A 19,540-nucleotide genomic window follows, 5' to 3' on the forward strand; every position below is an offset into this window, starting at 1 on the left:
TTTATCTGGAGCCAGGTGGTAGAAATCCTGTGCGCAAACAAACAGGGGTGTAGGAGGCAGGTGGGAGGCAGAACGCCTCGGCCTTTAACTTTTGGGGCGCCCGAGATCCATGCACTGAGGATCTTTATTTGACATAAACACGGACTTGGCTTTTCTTAAGACTTTCAACCTCCCGTCTCACGCTTACGGGAGGGCGGGGGTGGGGTGGGGGAAAGAAAATTGCTGGCTGTCTCTGTTATCCAAGGGGCCTCCCCTGGGGCTTAGCGGTGAGAGGAGAGAGCTAGTCAACCACACGGGGTGGTCTGCACCTCCTGCGAGCAATGGGAACCACTCAGCTCCATTCCTTGGAGCAAGGAGCTCAGAGAGAGCTCGTGCTGGTGCCTTGCACACCGCGGTGATTTGTAGCAATTTTGCAGCAACGCTGTTGCGTGCAGCTGGTGCAAGCCTGCACCCAGGAGAAACGCAGTGGACAGAGTTGGGGGGGGGGGGCGGACAGTGGGCGTGGCCACGCCGCGCAGCTCCCTCTCCCGCCTACGCAATCCTCGGAAGGTTCTGAAAAGTATCCAAAAGTCCCGCTCGAGGCGCGCCAAAAGAAAAGAAAAAAAAAGCTACAACCCCCCACCCACTGCTCGAGCTCTCCATTTGGACTGCACGTCCAGCCGCGGTGCACCCGCCTCCCGGACTCCGAGCCTGCTGGGTAGATCCGCGAGCAGAGGACGAAGCTCCATGCCTAACGACGACACTTTTAGCAAGCCGTCTACACCGACGGAGGTTCCGCACGCCCCCGGGGCCCCGCCGCAGGGCAAAGCCGGCGGCTACGGCAAGGCTGCCGGAGGCATGGCGGGAACGGGAACGGCCGGGGGCTCCGGTGCGGGGGGCAGCGGAGGCGCCTCGGGCTCCGGGGCGTCCGGGCTGGGCTCCGGCAGCAAGAAGTCCCCGAGGCTGCCCAAGTGCGCTCGCTGCAGGAACCACGGCTACGCGTCGCCGCTGAAGGGCCACAAGCGCTTCTGCATGTGGCGGGACTGCCAGTGCAAGAAGTGCAGCCTGATCGCCGAGCGGCAGCGCGTGATGGCCGCGCAGGTGAGTGCGGGCTCCCGGGGCACCGGCGCGCAGCTCCCCGCGAAGCCGGCGAAGTCGCGGGGACCGCCGGCGGGCTCGGGCGGGCCGCGGCCTCCCGACGCCTGGGGGGCGGGGCGGGGCGGGCACGGTGGGGAGCCGGGGACCCTCCTGGCCCAGGGATGGTGCGGGTCGTCGGGGGGCTCGGGGCGGTGATGCCGGTTCGGGCCGTGCGCACGCACCCGCGCCCTCGGGAGCCCAGCGGCTTGGTTAACTCCGCTCCGGGCTCCCTCCATCCTGACCCTGAATTTCGGGGTTCGCCAAGTACGCGGGCCCCACGGTCTCCCGGGGCGCAGAGGCACGAGGTTCCCCGGAGCCCGGGACCGCGCCCACCGAGCAGGGATATCGGGGCGTCGATGCAGGCATGCCGAGCTCCGGGCATTGCTAGGAAACTGGCGGAGTTTGCTCCACCGGGAGGGCTGCCGGGACTTTAAACTCCAGCTCCAGACTGGAACTTGAGGGGTTCGCTCCCCACGGCCCCAACCGCTCGTTGCGCACATAGAGAGGTGCGGGGGCGAGACCCTCTGGGGTCCCCGGCTTGGCGGTCCGCGTAAGGAGCCGCCGGGTGGGCGGAAGGGAGGGAGGCTTACGGACCAGCTTTCACCCTGGTGGCACGGGGCTGCGCTGCTCCCGGGGCTTCTGGAAAAGTCCTCGCGGTGGGCGGGAGCGCCGCGTGTTCGCGCCTCTGCTGGCGCACTTTCCGGGTTCGCCCCGCGGACCGGGGCGAGCGCCTCGGCCATTTTGAGCGGTCCGAAAAAGCCAGCTGGCGTTTGCAGACCTGCAGCCCCGACCCAGGTTACCCCAGTTCAGATTACTTTGAAAATGTTCTGGGCATGCTTAAGAATTAAAAAAAAAAAAAAAAAAAAAAAAAAAAAAGAAAAAGAAAAAGAAAAAAATACAGGTGCAGGGAGGAGGTGCCAGTTTGAAGCTCTGTAGATCGTTCCTTTAAAAAAAAAAAAGCCTGAACAAAACAGCAGGCTAGTAATTTAAGCATCTGGACGGGAATAGTTAAATGTCGGTATCCTAAAGGACTTTTTAAAAGGCAATAATATACATTCTTTCCCCCTAAATGTTGTTTCATCTTAAGGCAGGTTATTTAAAATGAAAAGATAAAGAAATGTTTGCTAAAGACGAACATCTTTTGAAAGGGATGTAGATGAGAAGGTTGAACAGGACTGCACAAACGCTTAAAGATTATACACCCCTATGGGCGTTACACTTTAAAAAATATGCCTTAAATTATAGGTACTTTGGCTTCACATATTGTGAACCTAAGGAAAAAATAGTTTTCCTTAGTTTCTTAAAAGACGGTTTAGCGTAATCTGTAAAGAATGAAAAGAATATGCTCCGTATTAAGTTGATAGCGTTACAGTGAGATTATAAAACATAAGGACTTCTAAATTATACTTGTAGGTTAAAAACATTAGGGACACTTAATAGTTGGATTATGTAGTGTGAAGAGAGTGTGGTTGGAAGGCATTTCCTCAGATGAATAAAATATTTATTTCAATGGAGACTGATTTTGAATCACCTTCATTAGAGGGCTAATTTTGAGGTGATTGAAAACTGAGTTAAAAATAAAAGCAAGAGCTGGAGTGATTGCTCAGCGGCTAAGAGCAGTGGCTGCTCTTCCAGAGGACCTAGGTTCAATTCCCAGCACCCACAAGGCAGCTCAAAACTGTAGCTCTAGTTCTAAGTAATTTGATATACTCACACAGAAATACATGAAAAAAAAACATAATCAAAATAAGCGATCATTTAAATTAAAAACCAAAGGAAAACAAAAGCAATTCAAAATTACAGGATGGGGCTATTAGGTCTTTTCACATCAGGAATATGGTGCTAAATTCAAGACAAATCCTTTAAAAATCCAAATAATAACTGGTCTTTGCTCACTTGTAAATAATTGGAAATAGATACTAAACATAAGTTGAAAATAATTGCGTCTTTAATCAGTTGCTACCCCTTCCCTTCTTAACAGAGAAGGTCTTTGAAAAGGTTTATGGTATAGCTAAACTGTGCCTTTGGGGTATCCAGGGCATGGGGTTTGTGTAGGTATGTGTTGATATGCTTCAGAAGGTTGCAATGGTAGCAGCTTCAGGCTGAAGCCATTGCTACTCTATTTCTAAGCCTCTTGGTTACTGTAAACAACAACAACAACACAAAACCAACCAACCAACCAGCCCCAAGTCTTACGCTTATTTAGTCTTAATAACTGCTTATTTAAGGCCTTGCATTCAAAGTTAAAGCTTCCTGTGGTTATGAGTAAAACCTCCACGCTCATCAGCTAAGTGTGGATGGTAGGTTTTAAATACACTGGTTATAGTTGAGGCTTTTAAAAGTTAATTGTGTTGGGCACGGGGTGTGTGTGTGGAGGGCAGAGGACAATTTTGTGTAGTTGGCTCCTTCTTCCTGCCTTTAATGTGGGTTGTAGGGATTGAACTAAGGACCACAAAATTAACTATGAGAGCATTTACCCGCAGAGCCATGTCTCTGGCCCGCTTACAGGTTTTGTTTTTTTTCTTAAGTCTTCCATGCTGAGCCTAGGGCTTCATACATGAAGCGTGGAGCACAGAGCTGTGTTCCTGGTCCATGGAGTTGTGTTTTTGATTTAGCATTTGATTTTACCTTTGTTCTTTGGGCCTCAGAGGGTATCAGTACTTTTACTTTCTCAGACTGTTATATCATCAAAGGTCAATTTCCAGAGAAAGTCTTCTGGTTTTGTTACATTTAGTAAACAAAACACTTGTTTTTCTCTTTAAGCCTTTTTGGGACCCAATGTTGTTTAACAAATGTTATTGAAAAGACAGGTACAGAACTTAGTAAAAGCACATTAGATTCTTTCTTCAGGCCTAGCTGGTCCTCCTGCCTGAACTCCCCGAAGCCTCACCAGCAGCTCCAGAGAGTTCAGCCCCAGGTTCTAGCCCCTTCTCCACTAGCCCCATCCTGCCCTGGGAGTCAGGGCTCTCCGGGGGTTGCCAAGCAGTCCCTGATGGGTCTTCTTCCAGGTTGTTCCGCTGTTTCTCTGGCATTTTCCAACCCTGCTCACCCCATTCTTCACAGCTCTGCTAGAATCCTTCGCATCTCGTGCTTACGTTTTTGAAGTCTTTTTTTTTTTTTTTCTTTTTCCACGTTGTGATAGCACAGGCTTGCCTTGAACTCTTGATCCTCCTGCTTCAACCTGCTGAATGCTGGGATTACGGACATATAGAACTATTTTGGTTTGAACTTTTCTCTGTGGACTCAATATGCACATGTCAGAGTGTCTAGCACATTTTGTCTTGATGTCGCGTGCTTGCTCCTCATGGTATGCTCAGCCTGCTTTCTTACGGAACCCAGGACCACCAGCTCAGGGACAGCATCACCCACAGTAGGCTGAACCCCCCCCACACCAATCACTTATTGAGAAAATGTTCTATATAGGCTTGCCTTGTAGCCCAATCTTACTGAGCCATTTACTCAAGTGGCCTTCCTCCTCTCCAGTGACTCTAGCTTGTGTCAGGTAGACAGATGGTGACTAGGCTGCACACCTAGGGCGTCAGGTGAATAGACGAGGCAGAAATGAGCTGCTTATGCCCTGCTGACGGACACTTGGGGAACCACGGAAGTTTTGCAGAACTTTGCAGGTGAGCATGCTTTGCTGGAGGGTGACCCGCTGCTCTGTGCTTCCAGGTGGCCCTGAGGAGACAGCAGGCCCAGGAAGAGGAGCTGGGCATCAGCCACCCCATCCCGCTGCCCAGCGCAGCTGAGCTGCTTGTCAAGAGAGAGAATAGCATCAGCAACCCGTGCCTGATGGCCGAGAGCAGCAGCTCGGTCCAGCCTCCGCCGCCCAGCACCCCCTCCTCTGCTGCCTCAGGTAACACGGGGGTGTGGGTTCCCATGGGACTCACACGAGGGACAAAGGAGGGTGGTAGCCGTGTAAACAGTCTCAGGACCTCCCAGAGCTCCAGGTGAGGCTTCCATCAGTCAGCAGTTTCCTGAAGGATTTCGGCCTCTGCTGCTTTGTCTTTGGCTCTTTCCCAAGATGCCCAGGGATTGTAGAAGGGAAGCATGGACCACTTTGATTCCTTTTTCATCAGCAGGAATCCCAGAACACCGGGGAGAAGTGAGATTGTTTATGTGTCATCTCTGTCCACTCTGCGGTCCTCTTGGGTGGGAGCTCGGAGTCTTCGTTTTCTGGAACTGGACATTTCTTTCTCCTTCAAGGACTCTCTCCCCCTTAGGGGAAAGTGTCTGAGGAGGCAGCTTCTAGATTTCACATCTGAATAAGGCTGAGAGGGAACAGTGGGGTGGGCATGGGGACATGTATGCTGGCTTGTGTTGCCCTCTGTGTGCTGAAGGCCATTCCAGGGGCTGTGTACAGGCAAATTCATCTCATGTCTTCCCCAGAGCCCCTGTCATGGAGGGCAGTATACTTTGTAACATGCTTGACAGCAGAGGTGGGAGCTAATTGATTGGACTAGGAAGTCTGAATCAGCCCATCTGCCTTCGGAATCCCGTGTTCTCAGTAAACCCCGAAGACCCACAGTAGAGGAGTGCTCGTGGTCTGCTGTGGGAGCCTCCAGCCCTGTGGTTTAAAGCTATCTTCCAGGAGTACAGGGAGAAAACCTGGCTTCTCCAGGGCGTGGTCACAGTGCAAGTCCTCAGTAGCCATGTATGGCCCAGGACTAGACAGCCAAGAATACACTTCTGCCCCTCAAAGAGGTAATGATAGTGGGTTAGAGATGGCTCAGCGGCCAAGAACACTTGATGCTCTTCCAGAGGTTCAGTTCTCAGCCGGCTTGCCACTGCCTGTGACTCCAACTCCTGAACATCTAATGCCCCTTTCTGGTGTCCACAGGCACCTACACATGTGTTTATTCTCCTCTTTCATGTGCGTGCACACACACAAAGTTGATGGTGTCAGTTTGGAAAGCAGGGATACTCTTTTTTTTGTTTGTACGTTTTGTTTTTGTTTGTTTGTTTGTTTTTTGAGACAGGGTTTCTCTGTGTAGCCCTGGCTGTCCTGGAACTCGCCTGTAGAGCAGGCTGGCCTTAGGCTCGCAGAGATCGGCCTGCCTCTGCTTCCTGAGTGCTGAGATTAGGCATGCATGGCTGCCACGGCCACCTGGTGGAAAGCAGGACTACTTAAGAAACCTGCTAGTGTTCCTTTGAGTTCAGGAGTTTCTGACAGTTAAGTAAGTAGTGCCCCAGTATCCATGGAGCATATGTTTCAAAACCCAGGTGAGTGCTTGAGCCTAAAGGAAGTGCTAAACCACATGCCCAGGTACATTCATACACACAAATACATGCACATACAGACACATACACACACAAGACACACAAGCACATACAAATACACATAAAACATATACACAAACAAGCACATATATACACACATGTACATACACATACATGCAAACACACAAATATGCACATGCACACATACAAATACACAAACACATGCATGCACCATATATAAAAATAAACTTATCCACATATATATTTATACACATTTCAGGAACAACACAAGTGTGTATTCACACATTCAAATACACTCTTAAATACATACAGATACACCTGCACACATACAGACATGAATACAAATTCAGACACAGAACACACACATACACACTTTTACACATGCTCATTCATAGACACATACACACACACATAGACACAATGCTTTCCTGTATATACATACCTGTGACAAAGTTTTGTAAATTAGGCATAGCAGGATATTAGTAACCGTTAATAACAGTTAATAACAGTCGTAACAACGTATTACAATACAATTATTTAAAACTTATGGATTATTTATTTCTGCAGTTTTTCATTTAATACTACTGGACCATGCTTGATCTCAGGTAGGTGAAACCCCAGCAAGGCAAACTTCGGGTAGGAGAGCTGCGGAGAGTCTCAGTGTATCTTCAGGGTCTGCCGTGGCCCCATGAAACCCAACCTTGTGCCGTATACCGCCTTAACCAAGCTTTCAGGCTGTTGGCTGGGCTTAACCATTTGGGATCACATTACTCAGCCCCTGGTTGGTAGGTGCACAACTTTAGATAACTTGCTCGAGCTCTCTGGGCTTTCTTGTTTCCACATCTTTAAAATGGGAGGGGGTGGGGGGTGGGGGCTGTCTGCCGATGAGTCCTAACTGTTGGACAGGATAGGGTAAGTGCGCCTTACAGAGGCAGTGTGTGTGTCTGTGTTTGTGTCACTGGAGGTCCTGTGACTAACAAAGGAAAAGGCAGCAGTGCTCCCTGTGCATGGTGATGGGATTATAGGCCGAGGATGGGAGGTGCAGTGATGCATTTGTTCCCTGTCCCGGCCCCTCCCGCCCCCAGGTACTCAGTCTGCAGTTTAGGCTCTGTGCTCTCTGCCTGTGTGGCCAGGCTTGCCTTCTGTTTAGAGTTGTGGGATAATCACACTGCACAGCCAAGGGAAAGACAGACCTGACATCTGATTTCTATAGGAAGGGTTTGTTTTCTGTCAGTCTTGGCACAAATATAAAGAAAACAAAAAAACAAAAAACGTATAAACCAAAACAGTGCTCTTTATTTTTCTTTGAATTTGATGTTCATGGTATGTACTTAGAACAGTTTTCAAACTTGACTTAGGCCGGCAGATGGTAGATACTGGTTTACTAAGGTGACTTGATGGTTAAAATGGCTTGCCTCATGCAAGCCTGATGATCTGAGAACCCATAGTGAAAGGAATTGATTCGTAAATGTTCTCCTCTAACCTCCACACATGAGCTGTAGCATGCACTTGATGCCCGCGCGCGCGTGCGCGCACACACACACACACACACACACACACACCAGGGAGATGGCACAGTGGGTACAGTGCATGCTGGGTAAGTGTGAGGACCTGAGTACCCCCATTCTGTGTGGTAGTGTGTGTTTGCAGCATAGTGCCGGGGGAAGGAGCAGAGACAGGTGGCTCTGTGGAGCTTTCTGGTCAGCCAGCCTAGCTAAAAGTTTAGTAAGAGACCCTCTCTCAAAAAGTGAAGCTGAGGTCGTGGAGAAATGGCTCAGTGGTTAGGAGCACTTGCCACTTTTACGGGAAATGAAGGATCAGTTTCCGGTCCCCACATGGTGGCTTACAAATGACTGGAACTGTTCCAGAGGAGTTGATGCCTGCTTCTGACCTCTGCAGGCATGTGTGTCCATACTTACTTGTCCAACACCCATGCACATAAAACACTCAGATGGTGAACATACATACAGGCAAACACATACACACCAGCCTTTGGCTTATACAAACATGCATACATGCACACCAGCCTCTGGTTTACAAGCATACAATTAGCCTCTGGATTATACACAAACACACACACACATACATACACCAGCCTCTGACTTGCATACATACACACACATACACACACACACACACACACACACACACACATACACACGCCTCTGGCTTACATACACACACACACACACACACACACACGACCCACCCACACCCATACACATCAGTCTCTAGATTACACGCACGCACACACACACACACACACACACACACTGGCTTACTTAAACACATACTCACATACCTCTGAAAAAACTGTATACTGAAAGATCATGTTCTTTGAGTCCAGCCTAAAGTTCCCACCCATCATTCCAATAAAACTTGCTGCACAAAAAAAGTTTCTGGTGCTTGCTGTATATGTGAGTGCAATGCTTACATAATTTAATGTGTATTTTAATACGCTTAATACAGATCAGACTTATTAAAGATTCATTTTTAATTAATTATATATACGTGTGGGGTGGGGGTCTGTGCACGTGAGTGTGGCTGCCCATGGAGGCCAGAGAGCATCGGGTCTTCCTGGGGGTTGAGTCACAAGGCAGTTGTGAGCCGCCTGGGGTGGGATCAAACTCTGGTCCTCTGTGAGAGCAATACATGTGCTCTTAATCACTGAGCCATTTCTCCAGTCCTGCTTGGAATTCTTAATAGCTTAGTGTTAAAAGTTATACAGATGTGGGAGGGCAGAGTTGGAAGTGATTTAACTAACAAAACCAAACCCAGACAAACAAAACAAAACAAAACAAAAAACAAATGGCAGGCATGGTCCTGGCATAGCAACCCTCCAGCCCCTCCCCCTACCAGTCTGGCTCCCCAGGGGCCTGGAACTAAACTCCTGTTGTGTTTGCAAGGCCTCTCACTTGGCCTTTTTTTTTTTTTTTTTTCTTTTTGTCCTTGAATCTCAGTTATCTCCTTTTGGCTCCTTAAACTGCCAACTGTGAGTGAGAAGGCTTGAGAATTATTGTCAAGACTATTAGCTGAATTTTTTTTGCCATTTCTTTTTTAAATTTATTATTTATTATAATTTATTCACTTTGTTTCCTGGCTGTACCCCCTTCCCTCATCTCCCATTCCCCTCTCCCCCATCTACTTCCCCTATGCTCCTCCCCTAGTCCACTGATAGGGGAAGTCCTCCTCCCCTTCCATCTGACCCTAGACTATCAGGTCTCATTAGGAGTGGCTGCATCCTTTCTTCCTCTGTGGCCTGGCAAGGTTGCACCCCACTCAGGAGGAGGTGATCAGAGAGCCAGCCACTGAGTCCAAGTCAGAGACAGCCCCTGCTCCCCTTATTAGGAAACCCACATGGAGACTGAGCTGCCTATGGGCTACATCTGAGCGGAGGTCTAGGTCCTCTGCATCCATGGCTCTTGGTTGGAACATTGGTTTCTGCAGGGCCCCATGGGCCCAGGATTTTTTTGACACTGTTGGTCTCCTTGTGGAGCTCCTGTCCCCTCCAGGTTTTTCTATTTCCCCCTTTGTCCATAAGATCCCCTGCACTCTGCCCAAAGTTTGGATATGAGTCTCAGCCTCTGCTTCGATACCCTGGTGGGTAGAGTCTTTCAGAGGCCCTCTGTGGAAGGCTCTTGCCCTGTTCCCCTTCTTCTTTTGCTTCCAATGTCGATCCTGTTTGCCCTTCTGAATAAGGATTAAGTATCTTTTCTAGGGTCCTCCTTGTTGTTTAGCTTCCTTAGGACTGAACTTTTTAGTATGTTTATCCCATATTATATGTCTAATATTCACTTATTAGGAAGTATATACCATGTGTATCTTTCTGCTTCTGGGTTACCTCTCTCAGGATGATCTTTTCTATTTCCATCCATTTACCAGCAATTTCATGATTTCCTTGTTTTTCATTGCTGAGCAGTATTCCATTGTGTAAATGTACCACAATTTCTTTATCCATTTCTCCGTGGAGGACATCTGGGTTGTTTACAGATTCTGGCTATTATGAATAAAGCTGCTACGAACATGGTGGAGCTAATGTCCTTGATTTATGGTTGAGCGTCTTTCAGATACGCCTAGGATATGCTATTAACTGAATTTTAAGGACACTTCAAAGGAAATTGGTTTACCAGGCTAAGGCTCTTCTACTGAGGAACTGAGGCCTCTGAGCAGCAGGGCATAGACCAAGGGATACTCTGTAGTCCTTAGTCAGGAACTGGCTAAGACTAACCACGGGTTGAATGAGGTGGACTTCAAGTAATAGCTATTAGATTCCTGTCATTTCGGGTAGGGATTACTGTATAGGATCAGTGTAGGATTCAAATGGCCTTTTGAACAAATTCCCCGTGCATTGTTGGTTCTTATGCCAGCAGGCATACTACAGATTAGGAAATGGCTCCTTCCCAAGAACTCTTTTTTTTTTTTTGGGGGGGGGGGGGGGTTAAAGGACAGTGACTTAAAATAGCAATCCCAGCATTTTTCCCCTATGATTTTATCTTTTGAGTTTTTAGCATAAATTGAGGTTTTTTCCCCCCTGAAAGCTTGCAGCCAGCATTTCTCTTTTTCCTTTTACCCTCTGTCAGTGGAATATCATTTTACCCAGGGCATTCCCTGAGCCCTGTGCGGCCCTTCACCTCTCCTTTACTGTGCAGCTGTCAGATGAAGGGCTGCCTTGTGGAGCACTGGGTCCTGCATGCCTGGCCTTTGTGAGGACCTGAATGTTATCTCTCCTGGGCTCTCCCTTCTGGAGCATCCTGGACTTCCATCCACACACATATCCACCCTCCCCCAGATCAAGCTCTGCCCTGTGTCTGCCCTAAGGTCTGGGGCTCTCCCAGGGAGCTCCTGCCTATGTGGAGCCCAGAGGCTCTGATTCACAACTCTTCCCGAGTTGGGTCACCCAGGTCGGTGCCTAACTGTGGAAGGGACCTTTCTGCTCTTTGGAGAGCACACAGCAGACCTGGGCTCTAGCAATGTGGATATGCAGTGCCCTGCACACATTTTTTTTGCAAAGAGGAATGATGATTTTATTTTTTGTTTCTGGGTTTTTGGGACCAGGTTTTTCTGTGTCTGTTTTCAGCCCTCTCTGTCCTAGAACTCATTCTGTAGACTGTGCTGCCCTGGAACTCAGAGATTGATCTGCCTCTGTCACCCGAGAATGCTGGGATTAAAAAGTGTGTGCCAATGGCTGATTTAGCAAGTAAAGAGATGGATTATTATTATTATTATTTCTTTTTAAGAAAAACAAACCCTTTCTTAAAGTGTAGTTTTAGGTTTGCCTCAAGATGGAGACGTAGTATAGAGGTTGTCATATGTCCTCTGGCCCTTCTGCGGCATAGTCTCCTTCATTCTAGCTAAAGCCCTGGTCAAAGTAGTGGACTTGTTAATGAGCCTGTCCTTTGATACCTCCATCACCTGGTACATGTGATGCAGATCCGCTCCTGGTGCCATCCACTCTGTGGATCTCAACAGATACGTAGCCACCATTACATTGTTCTACAGAGTGCCTTTTCATTGTCCTAAGCCTTTTCTCTGGGGTTTCAGAAATTGAAAACAGCATTTTAGTTTCTAATCTGCAGCTTTTCAACTTCGTAAGGGAGGAAGTGTTTCATTCAGATGGCTGTAAAAGCAACTTAAACAGACTGGGTAGGGAGCTCATCTTTAAAGACTGGAGATGTGAGTAAGATGGGCCGGAAGTTAGTTTAGCAGCCTTCAGATGAAAACATTCTCAGATTTTACTTTTAGAGTGAAAGAGATTTCCTGACTTCCAGACAGCCTACGTGGGAGCAACAGTTGGGAAGCCGAATTGGGAAAAAAAACAAACAAACAAAAAAAACAACAAAAAACCAAAAGCCGAACAAACAAAAAAACCACTAGGTGGTGGTGGCCATCTTGTTTATAGCCTCTTACGCCTCAGATCTGACCACTGAATTGCCCTGGGGGAAATTTTCTGTGTAGTATTTTAGTACACAGTTTCCACTGTAACCTGCAGAGATGGTAGCCGATCATCCTGCCTTGGCCCAGGAAGGATATTTAAAGTCACGAGAACCATTAATACAGAATTTAAGGTCGCAAGTAAGTTTTACAACAGCATATAAAGCACATAAGAGTTTTAACTGGTTTACAGCGGTCTGTGATTAGAAAAAAAAAAAAAAAAAAGGCCTGAGGGCAAAGATTTCAACCACTTATTTTATCCTTCTACAAACAGTACAATATCTGGCTTTTATGGTCAATGGTCAGTAAACCACCTCAGAATGAATCAATAAGTGGTGGTTAAGGTGTGTTTTAAAACACAAGTGATCATAAACTCACCTACAGACATTGTCAGGGTAAAAACACTGACTTCCGTTGTGTATTTCCTATAGAATTAAAACAATAACAACAACTGTTAAATGATTGAAAATTCAATTTAGAGCTGGTGGGATAGCTTAGCAGATAAAGGCACTTGCTGCCAAGCCTGATGACGTGAGTTCAATCCCCAGAACCGACATGGGAAGAAAACTGAGTCCTGTGTGTGTGTGTGTGTGTGTGTGTGTGTGTGTGTGTGTGCGCGCGCGTAGAAATTCTAAATTATTTTGCTTTTTTCTTTATGTTTACTTACTTATGTGCACACGTGGAGGCCAGAGGTGTCCATCAGTGTCTTCCTCAGTCACTTTGTACCGTATGTTTTGGGACAGGGTCTCTTTGCTGAACTGGAAGACTTGAAGCTCACCTTTTGGCCGGATTGGCCGGTGAGAGCTGCAGGGATCTCTCACCCGCCCCCAGGGCTGCGGTTTCGGGCATGCACCGCCGCGTTCAGCTTCTACACAGGTGTGGGGGTTGTGAACCCCAACGCTCTGCCACAGTGCTCTGCCAGTTTCTAGTCTCATTTCTGCTACAGTGGCAAAATCCCCCGACAGAAAGCAACTTAGGGGAGGAAGGGTTGATTTTAGCTCGTCATTCCAGGTTAGGGGCCACCTGTGCAAGGAAGTCACAGTGTCGGGAGCTGGTGAGAGGTGGCTGCTTCGGGTCCACAGCTGAGAACAGAGAGGATTATTACGCACACCATGCACGCATGCTTGTCTGTACTCAGCTTAATTTTAAAGTTCATGTTTTTAGTAATTTAGCAGGGTTGTGAAATAATCAGACTGATTGGTGGTTACTCCTTATCCGCTAATTTATTTTTATCTTTATGCAGATTAGCTTAGTTTGGACATTTAAAATAACTGTCATGAAATACGAAATAAGATGTGTACCTTTTGCTTTTTGTTTGTTTGTTTTTTAAGACAGGGCTTTTCTGTGTAGCCTTGGCCATCCTGGACCCAGAAGCAGGCTGCCTAAATACTAACATGCCTCCCTTTTTCTGTAATTGAAAAATGAGGAGCTTGGACTGCTTTTCATATAAGGCAAGTTAAAGTATATACATTTAGGTTCATTGGCCAGCATTTCAGCCTTTTGATCTCCCTACAGCGCCGCCCCAGTGTCAGCAGGAAGTAGCCAGAAGACAATCTATGCCGTTATTCACTTACTACTAACAAAAGGCTGGAATGGTGTGCTTCAGGCCCAGGACCAGTAGCGCCAGGTTTTCCCAGCATTCCTCAGTCCCTACCTTGCGTGGCTGGCAACTCTACTGGCAACCCTGAACTTTCCCAGGCAGGGACTTCCCCTCCTCCTCTTGCCTATGTAATCTGGACATTTTGTTGCTATTATTATTTTCTCTCTCTCTCTCTCTTTACCCCCTTGCATGGCAACCAAGAGCTGCTTCCAATGAACTCTGTTCTTATTAAACAATAGCCTGGTGCTCCCCCCATTAGCTGACTTTTGGCTGTGGACAGCTCCTTGGGGCAGCTTCCGCTTGCTTTCTTCCCCGCATCACAGCCTTTGAAATCACCTGAAAACTGTCCCTGTGTTAAGACACTTTTCATCCCTTCCAGCATCCTTTTTATTTCCTTCCCACTCCCCAGTTTTACTGTCTCACTGCCTTCTCTCTTTTCTTCTCTGTGGGTCTGTTCTCTTTTATGTATTCCTCTGGAGTAGTGAAGACTCTCAAAGAGCATGTTTGTGGGGTGTTGGGGAAGGTGACCTGCTTGAATGGTAAATGTCATAGCGTGGCCTAATGACCTATGGATTCCAAGCCTCGGCATGTAGTCAGTCTTAAAAAAGGAAGGAAAGTAGGCAGGGAGTCTGTGACCCTCCATAGTGCTGGTTTCTATTTCTGGTTCTTGATTACTTGTACATCTTTTTCTGGTTTTTCACAAACCAATGTGAGTATTTCTGCCCCCATCTGAGATATCTGCTTCATTTTTGTACCTGACAGAAAAATTAAATTCACAGGACGTTTTTGACTCCCTTGTGAAAATTCCCATTAATATTGATTGCTGTTGCTGAACAAATTACATTTCAAACCAGGTTTACTCTAGTCTCTTAGGTCTGTGGGCCAGCTTCATAATTGCTAATCTTAGTTTACAACCACTGAACTTGCTTTCCAGAACAAAGTGGGTAAGTGACTTTTAAAGTAGACTGTAAATAGCTGGCTTGTTGTCAAAAGAAAATATCGATTCAGTGTTATAGTTATAGCAGATTTTCTGAAGTTTATTGGCAGTAAGAATTCTGTGCTCTTGCTTCATCCAGCCAAATGTCAGGTCAGTTCAGTGAGTACTAACACATGACTTTCAGTATTGATTTTCACACTTATTCCCTCTTTTTGTACTTTCCCTTAACTCAGAGCTCAAGGTGTGTGTGTGTGTGTGTGTGTGTGTGTGTGTGTGTGTGTGTCTAACCCAGGCTATGCATTAAATCAGTGGAGCGGGCTTTATTCATGAAGAACCAATAAATATTTGCTAAAGTGAGTTCTCAGCTGCTGAGTCTGCTGTCCAAACAGATTTCTCCTTTACCTTCATTCCGTTTCTCCATTTTATGTATTTAACGAATATTCTTTGGGCAGGCTGAATTCTAAGTTATGTGATGTCTTGCTTTGCATGAAACACATGCTTCTCAGCCATCTTATTTTTCCAGGGGTGGAGTGTTTGATAAACAGGCATAAAGCTGAGATATTTTCATGAAGTGGTGTTAAGAAGAGAAGGGTATCAGGTGGTGCCCTGGATGTCCCAATGGTGTGGCCCAGGCAGGAGAGCCTCTGGGAAAAATGAGTTGGAGGTAGAGCTGTTCCAGTCAGGGACTTTGGGAGTGCATGTAAGACGAGACTGCTTACAGCAGGCGGCTGGCCAGTGTCTGCAGTGGCATGAACAGGGTGACATTAGAGGGCTGTATCACCCTAGGCTGTGTAGGCCAAGGCGGGGGTTTGAGATTTTATTAGATTGCCATGGAAAGTCACTGGAGTGTTGAAGCAGTGAGCATGTAGCCTGATTTACTTTCGTCTATGATCTCTGCTGCCGTGTGTGGCTGAGCAGAGGTTCATGGAAGGCTCTTGCCTAAGCTCAGTGGGGAGCTGCTTGGACAGGTGATGGTAGAAACAGGAAGGTCTGTTTCAGAGGTAAGGTTACCTGTTGTTTTGGTAGACAGTGGCTGCCACAGCAGCTCTGGGACTAAGCTCTTGCTGGGGCTTTGCCAGACTGAAAGGTGACCAGTTATATTACAGCATGGTCAGCACAATGAAGGGACCTTAAAGGCTACGTGTGGTGGAACTTTTCCCTGATCCTGGTGTTGCCTGAGGCAGCATGATTACAAACTGGAGACCAGTCCGAGTTACATAGGGACACCCTCCCACCTCTAAAAATAGGGAAAAGTGTATCCGGGAGAGGTGGGTGAGTGATGAAGAGCATGTCCGGTTCCTGCAGAGGATGGCAGTTCAGTTCCCAGCCCCAATGTCAGATGTCTTATCACATATTCCTACTCCCCAACACGCACACACGTAAGTAATTTTTTTTTTTAAGGAAAAAGTGCACTCTCTAATCTCAGTCCTGTGAAGATGTTACCTTGAATACCAAGAGGAACTTGGTAGATACCATTATGCAAAAATCTTCGGATGAAGAGATGATTTTTTTTTTTTTTAACCCTTAAGAGTTGAGAGCTTTGCTGGCTACCCCAGATAAGCCACCCAGAAGGCGGCACACACGATACATGTGGCCTGGAGGTAGCAGCTTTCAAGATAGAAAAAGCCACACCCAGCAGGAGAGAGGCAGAAGGCAGCAGAGGTTTGGAACATCCCTCAGCTCAGTGTGTTGGAGTATCGTTTGAATTTTTTTTCAGCGAACAATCCATGCTTGTCCTTTGCCCATTTCTTATTTGAATTTCTTCTCTTAACATACTGTACGTTCTTATTAGTTATAAAACTAGACCCTACGTCATAAGTGTTGCAGTATCCCCTGCTACTTGATGTTCTAAACCATGAAAGTACATTAAGACTGGCCCTGGGAAGTCTGTAGAGGATAGAGACAAGAGGAGCCATAGAACTGAGTGTTCTGGATGGCAAGCAGAGGACCAGAAGATGTGCTCTTTTTTTTTTCTTTCCCATTTTAAAAGAGTTATTTCTAATTTATATGTGTGTTTGCCTGTGTTGCATGTATGTGTGCTGCGTGTATGTAGGGTCTGCTGAGGCCAGAAGAGGGTGTTGGATTCTCTGGAACTGGAGTTACGCATGGTTGTGACCCACCACGTGGATGCTGGGAATCAAACCCAGTCCTCTGTGAGAACAGCCAGTGCTCTCAGCTACTGAGCCAACTCTCCAGACCACCACTTTCAGATCTTATCAGGCCACTTTAGCCAGGCCAGTGTGTGTGTGTGTGGGGGAAATGGTCCAAGACAGGTAGGCAGGTTACAATATGGTCTTTGTTTTTGTTTTTTCAGCTTCAACTCCTAGTTCAGCTGTAGCCACAGAAGATTAAAAGTTAAGACGTGGCCACGGCTACAGTGGGCGCATCTTCCCATCTTAGTAAGCTTAACCAGTGTAATTCTTCACGAGATGCCCAGAGGCCTGTCATCTCCCAGGTGGCTCTAGAGCTCCTCAGGTGACAGGTTAGACTAACTGTTGTATTCGTACTTTAAATTTTCTCTAGAGGGCTCACAGTGGCCATGTAAATGCTGTATAAATAGTTGTCACAGTGGCCTGGGGTGTAGCTTGAGTGCTGGGTTCAATTCCAAGTACTGCAAGAAAGAGTACCTAATTTTCGATGTTGTTTAGGGAATCTTGGCGAAGCAATAGTCCTGTACATGTTTAGTCCATTGGCAACCACGAAGCAAGTGAAGGAGACAGGAAGCAAGGGACTGAGCATGGCAGGGAGCTGATACGTGCAAAGTTGATGAAGCCCAGGACGTGAATGACTTCAAGTGGACTCGGCTTGATTCAGATGTGACATTTGGGAGATTTGGGCAGTTTTTAAAATAATCTATTTCAGTTGAAGATGGTTGGTTTCTCAGTTGCAGATTTTGAAAAGGGGGTAGTGACTGCCGCCCACTCAGATGTTAATGGAGACTAACTGGTTAAAAGAAGCGGAACTTATTCTTACTTTGCAGCTGTCCCGCTATTTTAAAGTCGTTTTACTGTTTTGCATTAATTGGAAAGGAGTGTTGTCAGTTGCATTACAATGCTGGCTCCACTCAGAGAACAGCAGATAGTGAATGCTTGATCAAAGGTCTTGAGGATTGAAGATACTTAGGAAAAGAATAAGAATTTTGCTGTTATTTTGATAATTTTGTATCTGGAGGGGAAGATACATCATTAGAAGAATCTTAACATACCCTTCTAAAGGCCATTTCACTGGTTTGTGTGTCCATTTCAAGTGAATAAAATAAGTACTTTTCCTGGATTTGTCACGAGATACTTAGGATATGCAGTTTTTATCAAATATGCTATTGCTGTGAAAAACAAACAACAAACAAACAAACAAAAAACTGAAAAACCAAGCTTGCAGACTGTGATGACATATAAAAGCAAGACATAGAACATACATTTCACATGAGTTTTTGTTATGAGCAGCTGAATGAGCCTGAGTGTAGTCTGTCATGCAGCCATAAACTGGTTTTTGTAAAAATAAATAAATAAATAAATAAATAAGGTGCATGACAGGGCTGGAGAGGTGGCTCAGTGGTTAAGGACATTGGCTTCTTTTCCAGAGGACTCAGGTTCAAGCCCCCAGCACCCACATGCGGACTCACAACCATCTGTAACTCTAATTCTAAGCTATCTAAATGTCATCTTCTGGCATCCATGGGCGATGCATGTATGTGGTGCATAGACACACACACACACAGGTGAAACACCTGTACCTAGAAAATAAAAATATATAAAGCAGAGACAGACATTTACCAATTAAGCTGCATGAGCACTAACCGTTATATTCCTAGATAAGGAGTGTTTCTTCCCCATCACATTCAGCTGCACTAAGCCGGCACATTAGATTGTACGTCAGCTTTCCCCTTTTCATGACTGATTTTTTTTTTTTTCCAACTTCACTGATAATGTGTGTGGTGTTAGCCATCTTTTATCCTTTCTAAAGGTCTCAAGGAGTGTTGTACAGCCACACAGCTTGGTGTTCTGAGGTTTGAAGGTTAACTTCAGCATACCTTCAGGGGGAACACCCTGGAGGTAGAGATGGAAGGCACATCCTAGAACAGGCCTCTGAGGGTGAGACGCAGGGTCCTCCACACAGATGTGCTGTGGGCGTGGGACAGAGTCATCTTCGAGAAGACGTGTGAGGGAACCGAACTGGATGGGTCTCAGAGCTCTCCACTGAGAAAGGGCCTGTTTACCTGCCAGCCTGGCTGTGAGCTGTTTCTGTTTAGTTTTAGGAGTTTTATTTATATCACTTCCAAAACTTGGATTTATTTGGAAGTAAGCAGTGTTAATCTCTTCCCCCATTGGGGTCTAACAAAGCAACAGAGGGTCTCGAGGATGCTGTTTGGTGAAAGCTGTGGCACGGAATACAGTAGGGGGCCTCCAGTTAACAAGCAGAAGCAGTGGAGAGCGCAGATAATTGCTTCCTCATTAGCAGGAGGGGACCTTCCCCAGCATCCCACTGTAGGACCTGCCATCATCCCTTATCACTTTCTCCTGAGTTATCTTAGAGATGGAATTATGAGCTCCTGGAGAAAGGGAGTGAGAGGCACATCAAAGACTATTTTTTTGTGTATGTGGCATTGAATAAGAGGCTGTATTGGTTGGGGCTGTTGGCTTTGGGTGTGCCGTCTCCATCATGAAGCACCTGGGTTTGTTTTTCTCTAAAAGATGTAGATAAACTAGGACGAGTCT

The 19,540-nt window shown here is 46.7% G+C and overlaps 1 protein-coding gene across 1 annotated transcript in view; it reads left to right on the top strand.

Annotated features, from left to right (window-relative positions):
- The first annotated feature begins 726 nt into the window (after positions 1 to 726).
- The window catches only part of Dmrt1 (doublesex and mab-3 related transcription factor 1), a 99,321-nt gene continuing 80,507 nt past the window's right edge, over positions 727 to 19,540 (top strand). The window contains exons 1-2 of the mRNA XM_021627701.2: positions 727 to 1,080; positions 4,789 to 4,972. Of these exons, the coding sequence (XP_021483376.1) occupies positions 727 to 1,080; positions 4,789 to 4,972 (538 nt within the window). The remainder of the gene's footprint in view (positions 1,081 to 4,788; positions 4,973 to 19,540) is intronic.

The sequence above is a fragment of the Meriones unguiculatus genome, chromosome 1, assembly GCF_030254825.1.
Source record: "Meriones unguiculatus strain TT.TT164.6M chromosome 1, Bangor_MerUng_6.1, whole genome shotgun sequence".
Taxonomy (NCBI): domain Eukaryota; kingdom Metazoa; phylum Chordata; class Mammalia; order Rodentia; family Muridae; genus Meriones; species Meriones unguiculatus.